Source organism: Pteropus medius, unplaced genomic scaffold (assembly GCF_902729225.1).
Source record: "Pteropus medius unplaced genomic scaffold, Ma_sr-lr_union100, whole genome shotgun sequence".
Classification (NCBI taxonomy): Eukaryota; Metazoa; Chordata; class Mammalia; order Chiroptera; family Pteropodidae; genus Pteropus; species Pteropus medius.
The window spans coordinates 2,536,925-2,555,306 of record NW_024344433.1 but is presented as its reverse complement, the minus strand read 5'-3'; the positions used below and the strand labels follow the sequence as shown (position 1 = coordinate 2,555,306).

Genomic DNA, 18,382 nt, shown 5'->3' with positions numbered 1-18,382 from the left:
CCTTTGGCGTTTTGGATTTGTTTTTATTCTTTTGGGGAAGATTGTCAGAAACATACGTAGTCATGACTTACTGTTAAAGTTTTTGGCGTTGATTTTTAACAAGTAGGTGACAATCTAGTTACTTGTGATTATTTTTTTCCTTAAGGTAATCTTAATTTTTATTTTTCTTGCAGAAAAAAAGACCAAATGGCGAAGCAACCTTCCGATGTAAGTTCTGAATGTGAAAGAGAAGGTGGACAATTGGAGCCCGCTGCCCGGCCTCCTCAACTCAGGCCTGGGGCCCCTGCCTCTGTGCAGATAGAGCCGCAAGGTAACCTTGAAGGCGAAGGGGACCGCTGCCCCCACGGCAGCCCTCAGGGCCCGCTGGCCCCGACGGCCAGCCCTGGGCCTTTTGCTACCAGATCCCCACTCTTCATCTTTGTGAGAAGATGCTCCCTGCTGTCACGGTCCTCCAGTGGGTATTTCTCTTTTGACACAGACAGGAGCCCTGCACCCATGAGTTGTGACAAATCAACACAAACGCCGAGTCCTCCGTGCCAGGCCTTGAACCACTATCTCAGTGCGATGGGTAAGCCTCTCCGGGAAGGGGCCTGCACCGTGCTGGCTTGGTGATGTGCCCAAAGGCTGCACGTAGCATCTGCAGCCACTTTTAGAATCCTGTCACTGAGTAATTCTATATTTTGGTGGGAATGCAGGATGTGTTCAATAAAACATCAAACCAACATTTCAAAAACATATATCACCACGTTTTGTGCCAGCGATAAGTTTTGAGGTCCAAGCATCAGCTTTATTAGGCAGCAAAGCTGGAGTCTTGCTGCCTTGTTAAGTGTGTGACATGGCTTGTTCTCACCGCTAGGTTTACTTATTAATGATATTCCACTTGGAAGGGACTTGGTCGATTACAGCAGGGAGCTTAACATAACTGGAAGTGTGAAGGAAGAGATGAGACAAGTAACTCAAGTCCAAAAGTGACTTAAAAAAATGAACTTGTTTACATAGGCAGTGCCAACATAGTGGCACAAGCGTGGTTTTTTTTCTAAACTCATTCTTCATTGGGCTTATTTTGTTTGCTTAGAGAACTTGGACACTGTCCTGATGAGCCTAGGCTATGGATCTTTCTTACAGGGATTAAGGGCAGTTTTAGGGTCTGAACACCTGGCAGTACTGTTAGTGAAGGAGCTGACTGGGGGAAGGGGGATTAGGGTAAATGGAGAGCATCTGCCCCTTCCAAATTGGGGCTGCCCCCAGCTGCAGCTTGTGGGGTGTGGTTGCCGAGTGGTGGGTTTCCTTGTATTGCAAGATAACAGGGGAGATTTTGATGCCAAATGTCCTGATGTTCAAATACTGGCAACTAATTTAGAACATTGAAAACAAGTGTATGAGCCAAACAAAAATATCTGCAGACTTGATTAGACCCTCAATCCTCTGGCATGTGACTTTTAAGTATGGGCAGTGAGGGGGTGAGCATGTGGGTTCATGCCACGTTTCTACCTCATAGGAAAGGCCTGTGTCCCCATCAAAGTCCAGCAGGTTCTCGTTTACCACCACCCTGGATTAGCCCTTTCTGCGTTAACCGGCAAGATAGCATTACTGATTAAAAAATCCAGTATTGATTCCAGTTAAATGTAGATGACACGTAGTCACCATAGGAGACACTTAACTGCTGGAACACAGTGACAAATCTTGCATTTGTAAATTCTGTAGAGGTCTGTCTCCATTACTTTCAATAAGGTGACAGCTGCAGGTCTGTCCCCATGTCACAGAGAAAGAACTTCAGAAAGTCAGTTACTTGTTTGAGGTTGGGAGCGCCTGGGACATGGCAGGCTGGAGTGACAGAAACTCCAGCAGCTGTGTGGCTCCATGTATCCTAAATGGTGAGAGACACAGTCGGCTCTCCGTATCACAGATTTCAAACCAAGGAGTCAACTAACTGCAGAACGAAAATATTCAGGGGGCAGGGGAAGGAATCCCAGAAAGTTAAAAAGCGGAGCTCAAATTTGCCAAGCACTGGGCTGAATCCACGTGCATGAAGTGATGTGCGGCACGTCCCGCCATCACCTGTGCAGGCACAGGTGACGTGCCATCTTCTCTGTGACTGTGCACTTAGGGAAAGGAGCTGGGAATTTTATCAATGCTGTTACTGTAGTTGCCACTGTTGCTCCACCTCCTGCAAATGTTTTTCTGCTCCTGAACATGATGCTGAGTGAACCCACAGCCTTCCTGCCCATTGAGTAACAGGGCTCATGGTGTGTGTGTGTTTAGAAATCTGAGTGTATGAGGAGCCTTGGGAAGCATCAGGGTTTTTCAGTGCAGACCACAACCTAGTCTCTGCAGGTGGTGGTTTAATGCACTGAAATAGTCCCTTCCCTGTGATCAAGTTCAGTGGGTGAGCAAGTGTGTTTTTAAAGTAAGGGCAGGTGACACACTCTGTAGCCAGCTAATTATAAGGTGTAGGACACTGTTACTTGAGATGACAGGTGTAGAGCTTTAACGATCACATCTAAATGATTAAGCAAAGTTATGGTTATGTCTGTGAAGCTTAGTAATGGGGCCTGAGGTGTGATTTTATGGCATCAACTACATTTCAGTAGGTGAGTGTGATCACCGAGCGCAGAGGATTAAGTGACGAGTTGTAAGCAGTGTGTCTGAAGTTAATGTACCCAGGTAAGTTTCAGAATTAGGTCTTGGGATATTGCTTGGGGTGAGGCTGAGCTGGGGTGGGGACAGCAGGGACCCTAGCGGGTGGAAAGGCTCCTCAGATGTGAGTGGGGTAGAAAGGGAACGTTTGTCTGTTCATGAAGCTCTTCCTGGCTGTTGGGCAGCTAGTTCAGGGCCTGAAATGTGCTGACTCGGTGGATTCAGCCCCTTCCCCTTTTGTCCGTGTTTGGTATTTCTTACTCAGCCTTTAAGGTTGTCAGTGGAGCTTTCGATAGCTTGTTGCAGAATGCATTTTCACAGAAGTCTTTGTGGTCTCTGAGGTGAGGCAGGGGTGGAGGCTGGGAAGGGGTTCCACCTCAGCCAGGGCGCCTTCATCCAGCCGGTTTCTGCTCAGAGACTGGGATAGAGAACAGTGCGGCAGGTGTCATCCTACACTCTGCCCCACTGAGCACCTTCTGTGTGGAATGGTCTCCTGGCAGCTTGGTGTCCGCACCTGGAATGTTTCATTTTTGCTCTACAGCCCTGATTTTTCCATGGTGCATTCGAAGAGTGTTACATTTGTCGGTGAGAGGTGACTGCCTTTTCACCTCAAGATTAGTCCCCTGGTGCCCCGGGGGGACGGAGTGGGCAGATGGCCCCTAGGGAAGACCTAATGGTTTCCGTCGGAACCACTGGCACTGTTGGCTGGCCGAGTGCTGGTCCAGGTAAGTACGCTTAGGCCGGATGTGTTTTTAACCCGAACTCTACGAAATGCCGTGGAGTCACACTTGAAGGTGCAGCCAGTGCCATGGCAGGGGAGTGTGAGAAATTCAGTCATTATTAACCCCACGTGTCATTTTGGTAAGTGACTTGGACTTTGTGCTTGTCCGTGCCACGTCAGGTTCCCAGGTGGGAGCTAGTTGTAGGCTTTGTGTCCCTCACCATCTTGGGTACGTACCCTCGGAGCCAGTCCTTCAGGCTCTGAGCTCTCTGTGGGGATGCATGATGGCCTGTGAATCCCAGTGAGAGGGCTCGATGAAGAGGAGATGCCGGAGACTCTTGGTCATTCAAGCTTTGCCCATTAGCCCTTCCAGAGCTGCCATAAACATCTGGTAGCAAGAGAAAGACCGCTCCACTCTCCAGTAGTTCGTTTGGATCTAGCCATAAGGTGCGTTTCACGGGGTGACAGGTGAGGTCTAGCTCAGCACAGGCTTCTTAGGGAAGCCACAGTGGCATTGGGACTTCAGGTGGGGCTCCTGCAGCTTAGACGAGCCATCACTGTCGGGCCGCATGGGTGGGGGATTGGGGGAGTTTAAGGCTTAGGATGTAGACAAGGGGGTAGAGTATCCCAGTTGCTTCAAATGAGTTATGTGCTCTGGGGTATTTTGAATATATTGAGTGAAATTAAAAATACATTTTTTATTATGGTAAAAAACTCATAACGTGAAATCGACCATCTTAACCGTTTATAACCGTTTTACAGTTGAGTTGTGTTAAATACAGTTAAATGCTGTGCGGCCAGTTCCTCGAACTTTTCCATCTTGTAAAACTGAAACTGCACCCATCGAACAGCAGCCCCCCAGCTCCCAGCACCCTGCATGTTTTGTCTGCGTCTCTGATCTGGAATATTTGGGGACCGCATGTAAGCGGAATCACACAGCGTTTGTCCTGGGAGTGACTTATTTCACTCAGCATAGTGTCTTAAAGGTTCATCCATGTTGCAATAAGTGTCAGAACATTTTTCTTTTTTAAGACAACGTTCCTTAGTGTGTGTATACACACATCTTCACCCATTCACTTCACACAGACACTTAGGCCATATCCATGTCTCGACTGTTGTAAATAATGCTACAGTGAGCACAGGAGTGCAGATGCCTCTCCAAGATGGGGGCTTCATTCTTTTCAGAGAAACACCGAGAAGTGGGGCTTCTGGGCCATGTGGTAGCTCTCGTCTTAACTTTCTGAGCACCCTCCACACTGTTGTCCACAGCGGCCGCACCAGTTTGCAGTCCCACCAGCAGGCATGAGGCTCCCTTTCCCCCACGTCCTCACCAGCACTACTGTGTTCTGTTTTCTTTCTCTTTTTCCTGAAGGTGGCCATCCTGGTGGGCGCGAGCTGGTGGTTTCGATTTGTGTTTCCCTCACAGTCAGTATGTTGAGTATCTTTTCTTGTGTTTGTTCACCGTTAAATATATTTTTGATCTTAATTTTACCTGTTTCTTTTTACTTAAAATTTTAAGTGTGGCTACTAGAAAAATGTCAGAAGAGGCCCATGACCGGCACCTGTGCGGTGGCACCAGACACTGTTCTTCCCACTGGGGACACATCGTTCCGTAGCACTTAATCTTTGGGTTGCTGTGGACTTGGGGTTAGGAAGGCAATTCACCCCGTCTTGTAAGCCTCTTAAATATCCGTGAGCTGTGTAGCTGGCTGCCCTCGGGTGTCAGTTCTGTGTCACCTTTTCAGGCTTGCAGTACGCGCGGGTTTGAAAATGGGAAGCCAGTGGTTGGCCACCTCGAGGCCGCCTGGGCTGGGCAACAGTGATGGTCTTACTTGTGACAACCTGGTCCTAGCCTTCAGCAGTTGGGACACCAAGGCAGACAAGTGTAGTTCGTAGGTCCTGAATGGGGTTAGAGAGTGACGAAAGAAAAAAATTTTCTTTCCTGGTTCCAAACAAAATTTACTGATTGATAGCTGTCTAGACTTTTAATTTTATATCTTTTTAAGAAACACTGTTGAGATGATTATATATATGATTTATATGCAGTTGTAAGAGGTCATGCAGAGAGATCCTGTGTAGCTGTCACTTGGCTCCCCCAGTGGCAACGCTTTGTGTGATAGGGCAAGGTCGCAATCAGCAAATGATGTTGATGGTGTCCAGCCACCTTGCTCAGGTTTCAGAGGTTCCATGTGCACTCCATGTGTGTGTGTGTGTGCTTGCTTCTGTGCAGTTGTGTCACGTGTGGGCCTGTGTCGTCACCACAGTCATACAGAGCAGCTCTACTCGCAGGCTGCCTTTTTCACAGCCATAGCCACCTCCACTCCCTGATCCTTGACCTGTGTCACCTGTTGTACTTTGTACATTTGTCATTTCACACATGCTGCAGAAATAGCATCGCACCATGTGTGACCTTTTGGGGCTCCCTCTTCATTCCGCATGCTTCCTGGTGACCCCCGCCTGACTATGCGTCTGGCCTTGCTTGGTGCTCCTTGCTGTGTGCTGCTCTACAGTGTGTTTGCACTGTGGCGTCACTACTGAAGGACACCGTGGTCTGTTGAAGGACACCTGTTTGCAGTGACCTGACACAGCTGGCCCTTGGGGTGGGTTTGCTGGCTCACGCTGCATGCCACATACTGTCCCTTGCTCTGTCTTCAGGCAGTGGCCAATCAGAGGCGAGGTGCACAGACTTGTTGGTGAGGTCTCTGTCCGGTGACTGGCAACTGTGGCTCCCACAGGGCGTGAGCTGTGAACAGCTCTGTTGTGTGAACAGCGGTGTCATCCCTTGGGGTAGATGCCTGGAAGTATGATTGTTGGCTTGCGCAATAGTTCCATTTTTTAATGACCCACTGCCCTGTGCGCCAGAGTGGCTGTTCTTGTCACATTCCCGCCAGCAGTGTGCAAGACCTGGCTTCTCCACATCAGCACTGAATGTGACTGCTAGCTTTTATTGTAGTCAATGATACACGCGTGATGATGTCCCCTTGTAGTTGTAACTGGCACTCCCCAGGGCTAACGATGAGTACTTTTCATGTTTGTTTGTATCCGTGTCCTCCGTGAAATGGCCGTTCGTGTCTTGCTAGTTGTCTGATTGTGATGTTTGGATTTTTCACTCCTTTGAGTTTTGAGGGCTTTTGTGTGTTCACATTCAAAGTCTTTGTTAGATACGTGATTCACACATGTTTTCTCCCAAGCTTGTATTTTCACTCTCTATATGGGTTTCTCTTTTATGAGTCACATGTTTGGTGTCTCAGAATCCTACATCAAGCCCCAGGTCCCAAAGGATTCGCCTTGTTTTTTCTTTTTCCTAAGTTTTCTGGCTGGGCATGTGAGGGTTAATTTGTGTGTGAGGGGCAAGGTTCAGATCTATGTCTATTCTTTTCAGCACTATCAGTTGAAAAGTTGACCCCCTTTCCATGTAACTGCTTTTGTACCTTTGTCAACTGAGTTTGGGCCTGTTTCCAGTGCTGTTCTGTACTCTGCTGAACGAGGTGTCTACCCGCCAACACCACACTACCATCATTGCTAGAGTCACATGCTAGGCCATTTAGGTGGATGGAGTGATTCTTCAGATTCTATTTTTTTTTTCCCCCAAAAAATTGTTTTAGCCTAGGTCCTGTGCCTTTTCACATATATTTTAGAATAAGCTTGTCTGTGCCTTCAGAAAACCCTATTGGGGTTTTGACAGGAACTGTGTTAAGCTATAGACTAACTTGGGAGAGAATATGTACTTCACTCTGTTGTGTTTTCCAGTCCATAAACAGACAGGTCTATTCAAGTCTTGACTCTTTTTTTTTTTTTTTTTAGTTTTATCATTTTCAACATAAAGCTCTCGCACATGTTTTTCACTGGATTTCATTTACTTTAGAGCAATTATTAATGGTATTGTACGTCTCATTTCCATTTCAGTCGTTCATTTTTAGTATATGGAAATGCAGTTCATTTTTGTGTGTTGATCTGGTATCCTGCAGCCTTGCTGAACTCATTAATTCTAAAGGTTTGTTTGTTTTTAATGATTTTCTTGGGAGTCCGTTCTCAACAGTCATGCAGCCCGCAGATGGTGGATTTATTTCTTCTTTTCTGATTGGCAGCATCATTTCTTTTTCTTGCCTCGTTGCACTGACTGGAACTTTCAGCACTGTGTTGAGTGGTGAGAGCAGGCATCCTTGCCTTTCTCCTGGTTGAGGGGGAAAGCTTTCTGTCTGTAACCATTAGGTCCGACGTTACCATAGGTGCTTCGTAGGTGCTCTTTAAAAAATGCAGTTCCTCTTTGTTCATTGCTGAGAGTTATCATGGATGGAAGGGCTGTTTTATAAAGTGTTTGTTGTGTAGGAATTGATAGAGTCATATGAGTTTCCTACATGAACCTGTTGATGAAGGTGTGTTGTATTGTTTGATTTTCTTTGTTAATTACGTTGCGTGCCTAGGGTATAGCCTACTTGGTCAGGGTGACTCTTCACACATTGTGTGTGTGAGTGCCATTGAAGGTGACCCCATGAGTGAGTGCCATCACAGTGTCCTGTCCCCAGCAGCCTTGCTCAGCTCCTGCAGACTCAGCTTGTAGCTTCTCTTAGGGAGTCGGCCCAGTCCTGTTTGGTCTTCCTCTTTCCCTGCTGTCTTCTGTTTTCCTGCATTATCGTCTTTCCCAGAGAACCCTGTCTTGTCACGATGTGTCTGAAGCAGTATAGTGCAGTTTTGTCATTTGCCTCCAGTGATGTCTCAGGCTTAGCTTGCTCCAGGACCCACTGGTTCCTCTTTCTGAAGGTCCGGGGTCTCTGTGGAGCTCTCCCCCAGATTTCAGATAAATCCATGTTTTCCGGTCGGTCTTCTTCACTGTCTGGCTTTCACGTCTATACTATGAACTGGGAAGATGGGGGTGTGGGTGGTCACGGCCTCAGTCTCTGATGCCATATCCGTGCCCTCAGAGACCCTTCTTCGTTGCCCATTGGAGTCTCTGCCTCCTGGTTTCTTGGCTGCCATCTGCATTTGAACTGATGAATGAACCATCAAAATGTTTAAGTTTCATGTCTTCGTTGTCTGTGTTAGTCAAGTGTTTCTTCTGTGGTCATCTTGTCTTCTTGGTGTTCAGATGCAGTCCTGCTTCGACACCTTTCACTCTCATCAGAAGTCATTTCAAACCCCTCCTCCTTTCTACCAGTAAATTGGTATCAGTTATTGATATTTTTTCTGCCACTTTTCGCTCCTTCTTCTGTGTCTCGCCCAGTTCTTCTTGCTGGCTTTCTGTCCAGCAGTTCTGTGAATTGTTGACAGAGTGGTGTTGAAATCCCTAACTGTTTATTATATGGTAGATTTGTCTATTTTTTCTTTAAAATCAATCAGATTTTGCTTCATGTATTTTGAGGCACTGCCATTTGGTGCTCAAAATTGTTGTCTTCCTGTTAGATTGATCCCTTTATCATTGCTGTAAAGTCCACTTTGTCTGATATTAATATAGCCACTCCTTTTTGTAAAAAAAAATTGGTGTACTAATGTTTACATGGTGTATCTTGCATCCTTTCACTTCCAACCTACATACACTTTATTGGAAGTAAGTTGTTTTTATGCAGTGTATCTTCAGATATTGTTTTATTTACCCCACCAACTTTGTCTTTTAAACGGTGTATTTAGACCATTTACATTTAAGGTAATTATTATTGATATGTTAGGGCTTAACACTGCCATTTTATTATCTTTCTGTTTCCTTTTTTGTTTTAAACCTTACTGTGTGTTATATTAACATTTTTTTAGGAAACCGTCATTTTTATTTATAGCGCTTTTAAAGGAATTGTTCTTTATAGGTTTGTTTGTTTTTTTTTAGTGGTGGTTCTAGGTACTTTCTGTCATCCACTAGAATCAATAGTGTCAGTGTGCTGTGACTTCAGCCGCCGTGTGGACACCTTGCTTCCCTTCTTGGTCCCTTCACCTGCCCCACTTCTCAAATACAGTTGTCTTAAATATTTCCTGCAGATACATTGAGCCATCATATCGGGGGGTGTTCCGTTTTTATTCCACCATCAAGTGTAAGTTAAACTCATGAGAAGTGGGCTAGTTTGTTGTACTTACTCCCACGTTTCCCCACTCCAGTGTCCCTTCCTTTCTGGAGTCCTGAGCTTCTGTCGCCAGTTCTGTTCAGAGAACTTTGGTCATTTCATGGTGCTCGTCCTGCTGCCAGCACCCCTCTCAGTCCTCCTTTGCGAGAATGGCTTCATTTCCCCTTCATTCCAGAGGTTATTTCCCCTGGGCATAGAATTCACTGGAGACTTTTTTCTGTTGGGTGATTTTATTTTTTTCAGTGCTTGAAAAACATGCTGCTTCCTCTGATGGTCCGGGTTTCAGATGAGAATCTGCTTCTCCCAGTTGCTTCCCTGCAAGTAATGTATCATTTCTGTCCGCTGCTTTCAAGATTTTTTCATTGTCTTTTGGTCTCCATAAGTTTAATTATGATGTGTCTTGTCTTGGATTTCTTTGGATTTATCCTTTTTGGAGTTCACTCAGCTTCTTCAGTTTGTTCTGTGCCAAGTTTGGGAAGCTTTTGGCCATTGTATCTTTGACCACCTTTCAGTCCCATCCTGTCTCTTTGGGGACAACATTGTGGTCACACAGGCCCCTGGACTCTGCTTGTTTCCATCATGGTCTCTCTATTCAGGGGCAGTAGACTGTCCTGTGACATGCCCACTGACTCTCCTCTGTCACTTCCACTCTGTTGAGCACATCTAGTGAGGGCTGTTTTTAATTACATCTTCAGTTCTAAAGCTTTTACCTGCTTTAGCAGGGTGGGGTGCATGTTTAGACCCCCCGTGGCCCCATTGTTGGCTGAGATGTGTACCCTCCACCCCTGGCCCTGCTGACACCTGCAGAGGAGGTGGTAGGGACTGGCTCGGCCTGTTTCTGGGGCTGGTGGGTAAAGCTCAGTTCCTGTTGGCTCCCTGTCTATGCCAGTCAGCCCATCTCCCACTACTGTTCCATCACCAATGCTGGGTGGGGTCCTCCACTCTCCTTACATGCTAGAGGGAGTGTGGGCTTGGCTTGCTGCTGGGGGCCCCTGCTGATGCCACCTGAACTGGGAAGTGGAGCAACAATGCCCCCTGGCCAGGGATGGAGGGCAGTGGCCCCAGCAGCAGTTAATCAGCCATCGCCGGGGTATGGGCACCCTGCTTAGCCTAGTGACACCTCTGCCATGGGACCAGTCCTTTGGCTGGAAGAACAGGCTGTCCCTGGGGCTTTGTCCCTTGTGCCCGTCGGGGCCTCTGCAGCACCTGGTCCTGGGTGATTGTAAGTGATAAGGAGACGGGGGGCTCTGGCCCTGGGCCCCCAAGCAGCCTACTGTTGTTGTTACCCTGTCAGTGTTTGCTGTGGGAACATCTTACTAAAGAGGATGGCAGGCGTGTAGTTGTGTGTGGTGGGCCTGTACACTCTGGGCTCATCTTGCTTCACCCTGGGCTGTGTGTGGGCTGTTAGATTTGAGGATGGGCATCTTCTTGTGAAGGCCAGCCTGAGGCCCCGCTTTTTGCCTGCCCGATACAGGACTTTGGACTGGGCACTCCTGGTACATAGTCACCATGCTATGCTGGACAGGGCTCCCTGCACATCATCCTTCTTCCCGCCCCAGCATCACCCGCAAAGGAGGAATAGATCATCTCCATTCCTCCTTTGCTGGGTCACCTCACATTCTTGATATAACCCTCACGTGATGATTCCCAGCCTCTCTCACCTTCTGGTGTCCTCTGGTCCTTCTCGGTGGCTGGGACCTGTGCTGGGACACGTGCCCTAAGACTGCTTTCTTTCTCTGCGCAGGTCCTGTTGATACAGGCCTGATGTTGTCCTTTATGTCCTCACCAACTGGGTCCTTGGTGTCCGCGCTCAGAACCTGCTCACAGACATATATACAAGAGTGCTCAGCACAGCACCTCATCCTGGCCACCCAGCTATTGGCAGCCCCGCGGGTCTGGGAAGATGGCTGAGTTACCACTCCTGTGATGATGGACCATGGCGCCATTGTCCTAATGATGTTAAAAAGAATAGTGACACTGGGAAATGCTCCTGGCATAATGTTAATGTTAAAAAGGTTACGGAGTTGTAGGTGTCACCTGAGGTCACTCTATTTGTGCTGTAACAAAATCACCACAGACTGGGGGCTGAAGCCATTTCTCTCATAGTTCAGGTGGCTGGAGGTCAGACCTCCTCACTGTGTCATCGGGATGGAAAGAACGTGCTGGCTCTCTTGTCTCCTCTTATCAGGGCACTGACCCCACCCTGGGGCTCCACCCCATGGCCTGATTACCCCGAAGCCCACACTTCCAGATGTCATTGCACCTGGGTTTAAGTTTCAACCTAGGAGTTTGCGGGGGACACAGACATTTAGTTCGTAACAATTGGGTGAGTGTTCAAGAAGTTTATGAGTGTAGCAGAAAGTTAAGGAAAACGTATCAAAGTGTTCATAGTGAATCTTTTTGCACTCAGGTTACAGGTGTTTTTTTCTGTGTATCGTCTTTTATTTGCAAAATTGTTGTAAATAGCATATTATTAATGGAACAAATCTGGTAGATATATACCGTATTTTAAATTTTGCTTTTTAATTTTCATCTTCACTTGTGGCATGCCCAGCAGCGTCACTGTGGCACCTATGTCATTTGTGTGACTCGCTGTTAATTGCCACAGCCTTTATGTTAATAGAGATTGCATCCAGGTGAGGTCAGGCTTTTGGCCATCACCAGGACTCAGGTGGACATTAGTCCCTTAATCTTCTCTTTGGGAGTCTGACTTTTATTTAGCAGAGTGGGCATTTTACTGAAGCTTCCCCATCTGACAGGGGTCCCAGGTGGGTTCAGCACCCAGGACTATGGCCACCTTCCTGGCAGGGTCTAGATGGAATCCTGGCATCCCTCCATGCCACTTGGGCAGATGTTAGTCACTGAGCACCTGCGTCCTCATCCATCAAGTGAGGAGGAATGTGCTTACCTCCAAGGGTCATGGAGGCTTCTCACACGAGCTCATGGATAGAAGGCATCCAGTAGGGTCTCACTCACTCATTCCTCCTTGCTCCTCAATGACCTGTCCCAGCCATAGTGGATCAGTGCATGTGACGGTGATGGAATATTCTCTCCTGCTTCCCACAGGAAGAAGCTGTCGTGTCAGGAGTACAGGGGGTTCATCTGGAAACGCTACCACAATTCTAACCTGCAGGTCACAAAACAAGCAAAATAGAAAGGCTTTTCTAGAAACCGGCCTGGCGGGGGTGGGGAGGGGGTCCCAGTCACCCTGCAACTGCCAGTTAGCTATAGGTCACCCTGAGTAGAACCTCGGCGTCAGCGGGACATTTTGGGTTATGGAGCCATGCCTGGAAACCCACACCCCACCTGATGGTGGTGTTAGAGCACTGGTGAGACACACCCACTTGGCCTGGCAGAAACTGGACTCCACTTGAAGCCATGTGTTTGGAGGGGAGGTCTGGAGACGGAAGACACAGTGAACTACGTTTCCCTGCCATCACGGAATGCAGCTGTTTTCACAGTGGAGGCAGAGGCTGCTCAGTGACAACAGTAGAAGCACTCCTTGCCCAAACCAAATAAAGAATTTAAAACAGCTTTTCCCGGAGGGAGTTACACTCTGGCCACTGTGCACTTACATTGTGGTTTTTACTTCTGAGTGAGCGAACCTTTCCTGGGAGCTTGTCACATGCTGAGGAGACTGACTCATGGAGGCCACCTGTCAGTGCCAAACACAGCCCGGCTAGATGAGACTAACTCGTCTGTAAGAGGCAGGGTCTTCATGGTTTTAAGTATTTGCTTAGGATGCGTTGGTACCCGGGTCCTGCGGGAAACCCAGGTTTGCTGTTTCCTCCCATCTGCCCAGGCGGATGTGGGTTGATGTTGGTGGAGGGCCATCCCTGAGCAGGCGTTGGGATGCACACCCCCTGCATGTCACTGGGTCCTCATCTCACCTCCTTGTGGGCTCACAGCAGACACGGGCCGATTGGCTGCGTGGGCTGTAGCTGCCAGGCTGGGACTTCATGTCATTGTTAGAGAGGAGACAGTTGGCATCTGGGTTGGAGTGGGCTTGCCCCTGCCTCGGTGCCCTGTGCGGCCCTGACGGTTCAGCTCGGGCTTTGCTTCCCTTCTTCAGCTGAAATGCATTGGGAGCTAAAATTGACAAAAAAGAGGAATCCGCCACTTTGGTCCAAGAGGGTATGTTTGCTCACTGACGCGATTCTGCACCGTTGTCAACCATTGGGCTGCTCTGGGACCTGTTTGCCCCCTGAATGTGGCGCCGCGATGTCAGCCGTGGGGGGCCTTGGTGAACCCCCGGGACTCTGGGACACGTGCTTGCTCTAGGGGAGAGGCCTGTGTGTCTTATAGACATGTCCGAAGGGGTTTCTCATGAGCTAAACGTGCCAACCTCGGTTTGTTACGTGAGCTGTTTTCTGTAGAACGAGAGTGCTGGAGGAAGGACCAGAAGCCGCCTTCTCCCATCTGTCTAGTTTTAGTCCCTTGAGGAATTTCTTAACACCAAGTATATCTCCACATGTGTGCTGCCTCCACTTGCGCCCTCTGTGCACACTTCTTTTGTGTGTACACCGCCTCTGGGTGTGCCCTGTGTTAAGACATGCACTGTTTGGATCTGTGACTCACACACACCCAGTGTCGATTCTGCCAGGCTCATCTCACCGACCAAAGAGAACGCTTTGGTGCCTCACAGGATCACAGCATTTGCAGGTTTAGCTAGAATTCGGGGCCCTGATGTGGTGTGCGGGTACCTGCAGTCCCTCTGCGGGTTGGCCCGCCTCGGGGAGCTGGGTGGTCCTCAAGGGGAACCTAGCACTTCCCGGATCGCTCTGTTCTCTCCTGGTCTCTCTCGATGGCGTGGAGCAACCATTGGGATGGAAGGTTCCAGCAGGCGGCCAGTGCACTTTTGGTCCTAGTGACCGTCCACCTGGTTGGGGACTAATATCCTGTCCTCACAGAGGAGGTGTGAGCACTGTAGGGGGTCTGGCTCTGTGTTAGAATGGCCCTGTTTTGTCTGTATGCTATGCACAGTGGCCTTTTTAGTCCGTTTTGCGCAGGACAGCTGAGCCAGCAGCCCTGTGTCCCCTGGAGGGCCTCAGGGAGGAGCAGTAATGTGTGACCCTCGAAGCCAGCAGCCAGCCAGCACAGGACTCTGCACATGAGGCTCATGCTGTGCTGATGGTGCTATAGCTGCCGTTCTTTTCCCATGTAGGGGACCGAGCACAGTCTCTTAGGCGACACTGTGGTTTGCAGCCTGGGCCTAGGGTCTTCCCTCAAAATTGCCACCTGCACGGATGTTAGATGGAGGACTGACCGGTTAGCATGGGCTAGACGGCACTGGGGGAACTGGGCTCAGACCGCTGACCTGGGCGACCTCCCACTGTGCGCCCAGCTGCTGCTGCAGCGCCTTCCTCTTGCTACTTCTTCTTTTGTTGTGTTTCCCAGAAAGGCCTGTGGGCTTGTGTTCTCGTGTCCCTGAGATGTGGGCTACCCGCTCTCAGCGAGAGTGTGCTTGATTGGGATGCACAGGCTCCTTGAGTGTTCTAAGGAGGAGTTGGCCCAACGCGGCAGACATGCTTTTAAGAAGAGTACGTAAACCAGTAAATGTCCAAACGTGATGGTTATACCTTTGTCATTGTATAAAATAGTGTCTGGGATTGAGGTGTAAAGTTTGTTTCTCTTTTATACAGTTAGAGGTCAAAAGAGGCATTTAGTTTTTTTCAGGTCATCTTAAGTTTTTGAGTGGGATGATTTCATGATGTCTCATCCTGCTGGTGTGTTCACCACTCACCGTGTATGTGTGTTAACTTTGTGTATAATATGTTTAAATTATATGAATAAAATTGGTAGATGTTTACAGGTTTTAATTTAAAAACTGCCTAATACATAGCCGGGTCTATTCCTGCCCCAAGCCTCAGTCTTCACTGTCCCTGGGGTGAAATGCAGCACTGTTTAACACCTTAGTGTGAACTTCGGAGTTTTTGTCACCTGTTTCCTGCTGCCAGTGTTGAGTTTCATACAGGAAGCCACACTTGCTCTGGAATCGGGAATTTTCGTATTTGTAGTTTAAATTCTCATTTCCTCTCCAAGATCTGATTTTTGGCTAGGAACAACGTATAGCTACCAAAAGCTAGTAACTTCAGTTTTTTTCACACTTAATATTTAAGAAATGAACTTAAGTGAATTAACATATGTGGCGCATATTTCCTTTTAAAAGATCTGTAAATAGTGTTTGCTTTGTACGGTTTTGCTGGGGTAAATGATGAAATCAGCTGCCTGGATAGGACCCTGCCGGTAGACAGTTATGGGATTTGTGTCTCTCTGAAAGCAGAATCAGGGTTGCTGTTCATTTGACTGTACTTAGTTTGTTTTGTTTTTGTTTTTGTTTTCAATATCATGGCACGGTCACGTCCCCTGGAGGCCTCTGACGGGGGTCTAAAATGGCAGAATAGAGCTGAACTGTCCTGGAGACCCAGGGGGCTGGGTGGTGGACGGAAAGCAAGGACAGGGTCATGTCCTGTGTCCCACTTCACTCCATCCAGGGCAGCATGATTCTGGAGCACGCTGAGGGGACCAGAGTACTGCTATAGGGTCTTCCATGGCTTCTTGTAAAGGAGATCCGACAGGAGCTAGCTCAGGACCAGGTTTGGGGCACGTGGTGGCAGCCTCACTGATTGACCAGAGGGATGACCATTGACAGGGATTATAGACTGTTCTTGTTACTCCAGGGGCCAGAATGAAGATTGGGGTTGGGGGAGCAGGGAGTGTTCTGTCCCCTGCAAGGACTATGTTGCCTTAGGGAAAAATGTGCCCTGCTGCCCCAGGGGCCACAACACATCATCACACAAAGGCTCCTGCTCAGGTCTCCATCTGGCATGAGGTGAGCAGGAGTTAGCCAGATATGTCCTTGGACATTAGTCCTCGGAGTCTGAGTTTGCCCCCTGGCATGTCACTGGCTTCTAGCAAATATATCACCATGTATGTGGGATGCGCAGGTGAAGTGGCACCCTATAGCGGATGAGCATCTAGGCCGTAATGCCTGGAGGTTCTCAGTTTATTGTGAGAGACAGTGGTGGTGGGAGAGGAGACACACCCTACACGCTCATCCCTAGACTTCTGTCCCACCTTGTGGGCGGTTCCCAGTGGTCAGCCTGGAAATTTATCAGAGTTGCATGTTTTGACTTCTGACTCTTGGCCACATAAGGCGGTATCCAGATGCATCACAAGATCGTAGAAGCCCTGGCTTCGTCCCTTAGCTTTGTGACTGTGGCATTCTGTCCCCGCAGCTGTTGACCGAGCACCATGTGAATTCACGGGGCTGCCTTGGCTGGACACCGTGCACTGGGGGAGACACAGGCACCAGTGCTAACCAGTCTCTCTCTTTCACTTCTAACCACTTTCATTTTCATTCAGGGGCTCAGTGGACTGGATAGAGGATTTACCCCAAAATAAAACGGTGCAAGTGAAAAGTAGGCTGGGTGGGTGGGGTGGGAGTATGGATGGAATGGAGTCTGACTCACTGACATCAGAACCGGCCGAGTTGGGGCTGAGTCTGTGAACTGTCTACAGAGAAGCCTCTTGGGATAGCAGTGGCCCTCCGCCCTGTGGTCACTGGGAATCCTGGAGCAGGCGACACAGCCCTATCACACAGGTGGGCTTCCCAGAGGCACCTTGGCAGGCTGGCTGGTTACTTGCAGGCTGTTGATAACTGAGTTGGTAGATGTTTCTGAAGTCGCTCGCCCAGGGAAGTAGACTGTGGGGCGGAACAGGCATCCCAGAATTCACGTTTCCATGGGAACATGGTTACCTGCAGTGACAGTGCTTCCTGTAACATTTTTTGGAGTAGTAATTGGCTTAGCTCTGGCTTCCAAGCCTACAAAGAAATGGTCCTGTGGAAGGTCATTTGTGGCTTTGGTTAAATCAGGCTCTGCTAGGGGCCAAAGGGGGACAGCTCCGAGATGCCAGCCCCACAGCCTTTGCTCAATGCACTTACCTGCTCAAGTGTTTTTTGTTATGTTTAAAATCAAAGCAGTTGTTCCTTCGAAGCCTTACATTCTGTGTCCCTTCGGGGACAGAAACCCTTTTTCAGTTCTGAGATGCGTGTTGGTTCACAGCTCAATCCTTGTTGGTCCCTTTGAAATCTGACTGCACCCAGTACTTGTTACCGAGCACGTGAGGACGGTGCAGAGTGAAGGGTGTCCATGCATCTTAGTCTGTTCTCCACTTCCGCACTCCACTCCAGGGACTCGAATGGCCACCATCCCTCAGAAGTCAGAGCTGCACCAGTCTTGTCTCCCAGACAAGTCTTGTCTCCCAGACAAGACTGCAGTGGTGGCAGGTGCATCCGTGATGTAGCAACCCCTAGCACACATACCTCAGGAGATGGCTTTTCATAGCCCCCATCCCACCCCCTAGAGCAGGGGCAGCTGAGTGTCCAAAGGGAGGCAGTGAATCCCATGACGTGAACTTTGAACCCTGTCCCTGGTAACCACAGGGCTAAGCACTGGGCGTTCAGGGGAATCAGAAGATTTGGCCTGCCTGATATGGTACTCGCTGTGCACTGAGTGTCTAGCTTTTTGTCCCCACGCTGACAGCGGTGCTGCAGAGACCCCTTCCTGAAGCCCCAGCCTGATCCACACTCAGGCACCCAATGGTTACTCCAATGTAAAGCCACCCAGGAGCTGTCACCTGATGTCCGTCCATATGAGGCCAGCTCTAACCATGTGGGCTAGAGCAGCGGTCCCCAACCTTTGTGGCACCAGGGACCGGTGCTCCTATGAGCGTCTAACACCTGATGAACTGAGGTGGAGCTGAGGCGGTGATCTAGCACTGGAGAGCGGCTGCAAATACAGATGACGTTTCCTCACTTGCCAGCTGCTCACCTCGTGTGGCCTGGTTCCTAACAGGCCATGGACTAGGGACCTCTGGGTTTGAAGATGGTTCTGTAGCTGAAGCAGAACTATATTAATTAGCTCACACCTTGAAAAATGCCCCCTCCACACATGCCCCCAGCATAGGACAGGCC

At 48.9% G+C, this 18,382-nt stretch overlaps 1 protein-coding gene across 11 annotated transcripts in view; it reads left to right on the top strand.

Moving 5' to 3' along the window:
* BCL2L11 (BCL2 like 11) overlaps positions 1-18,382 on the top strand; it is a 38,584-nt gene that overhangs the window by 7,080 nt on the left and 13,122 nt on the right. For 5 of the 11 annotated variants that reach the window (XM_039872599.1, XM_039872592.1, XM_039872598.1 and 2 more), the window contains exon 2: positions 174-568. In XM_039872599.1, coding sequence (XP_039728533.1) covers positions 187-568 — 382 coding nt within the window. In that variant the 5' untranslated portion in view covers positions 174-186. Of the gene's footprint in view, positions 1-173; positions 569-12,471; positions 12,965-18,382 lie in introns of those variants that run through there. The other 6 variants (XM_039872594.1, XM_039872602.1, XM_039872596.1 and 3 more) reach the window with 5 other exon arrangements.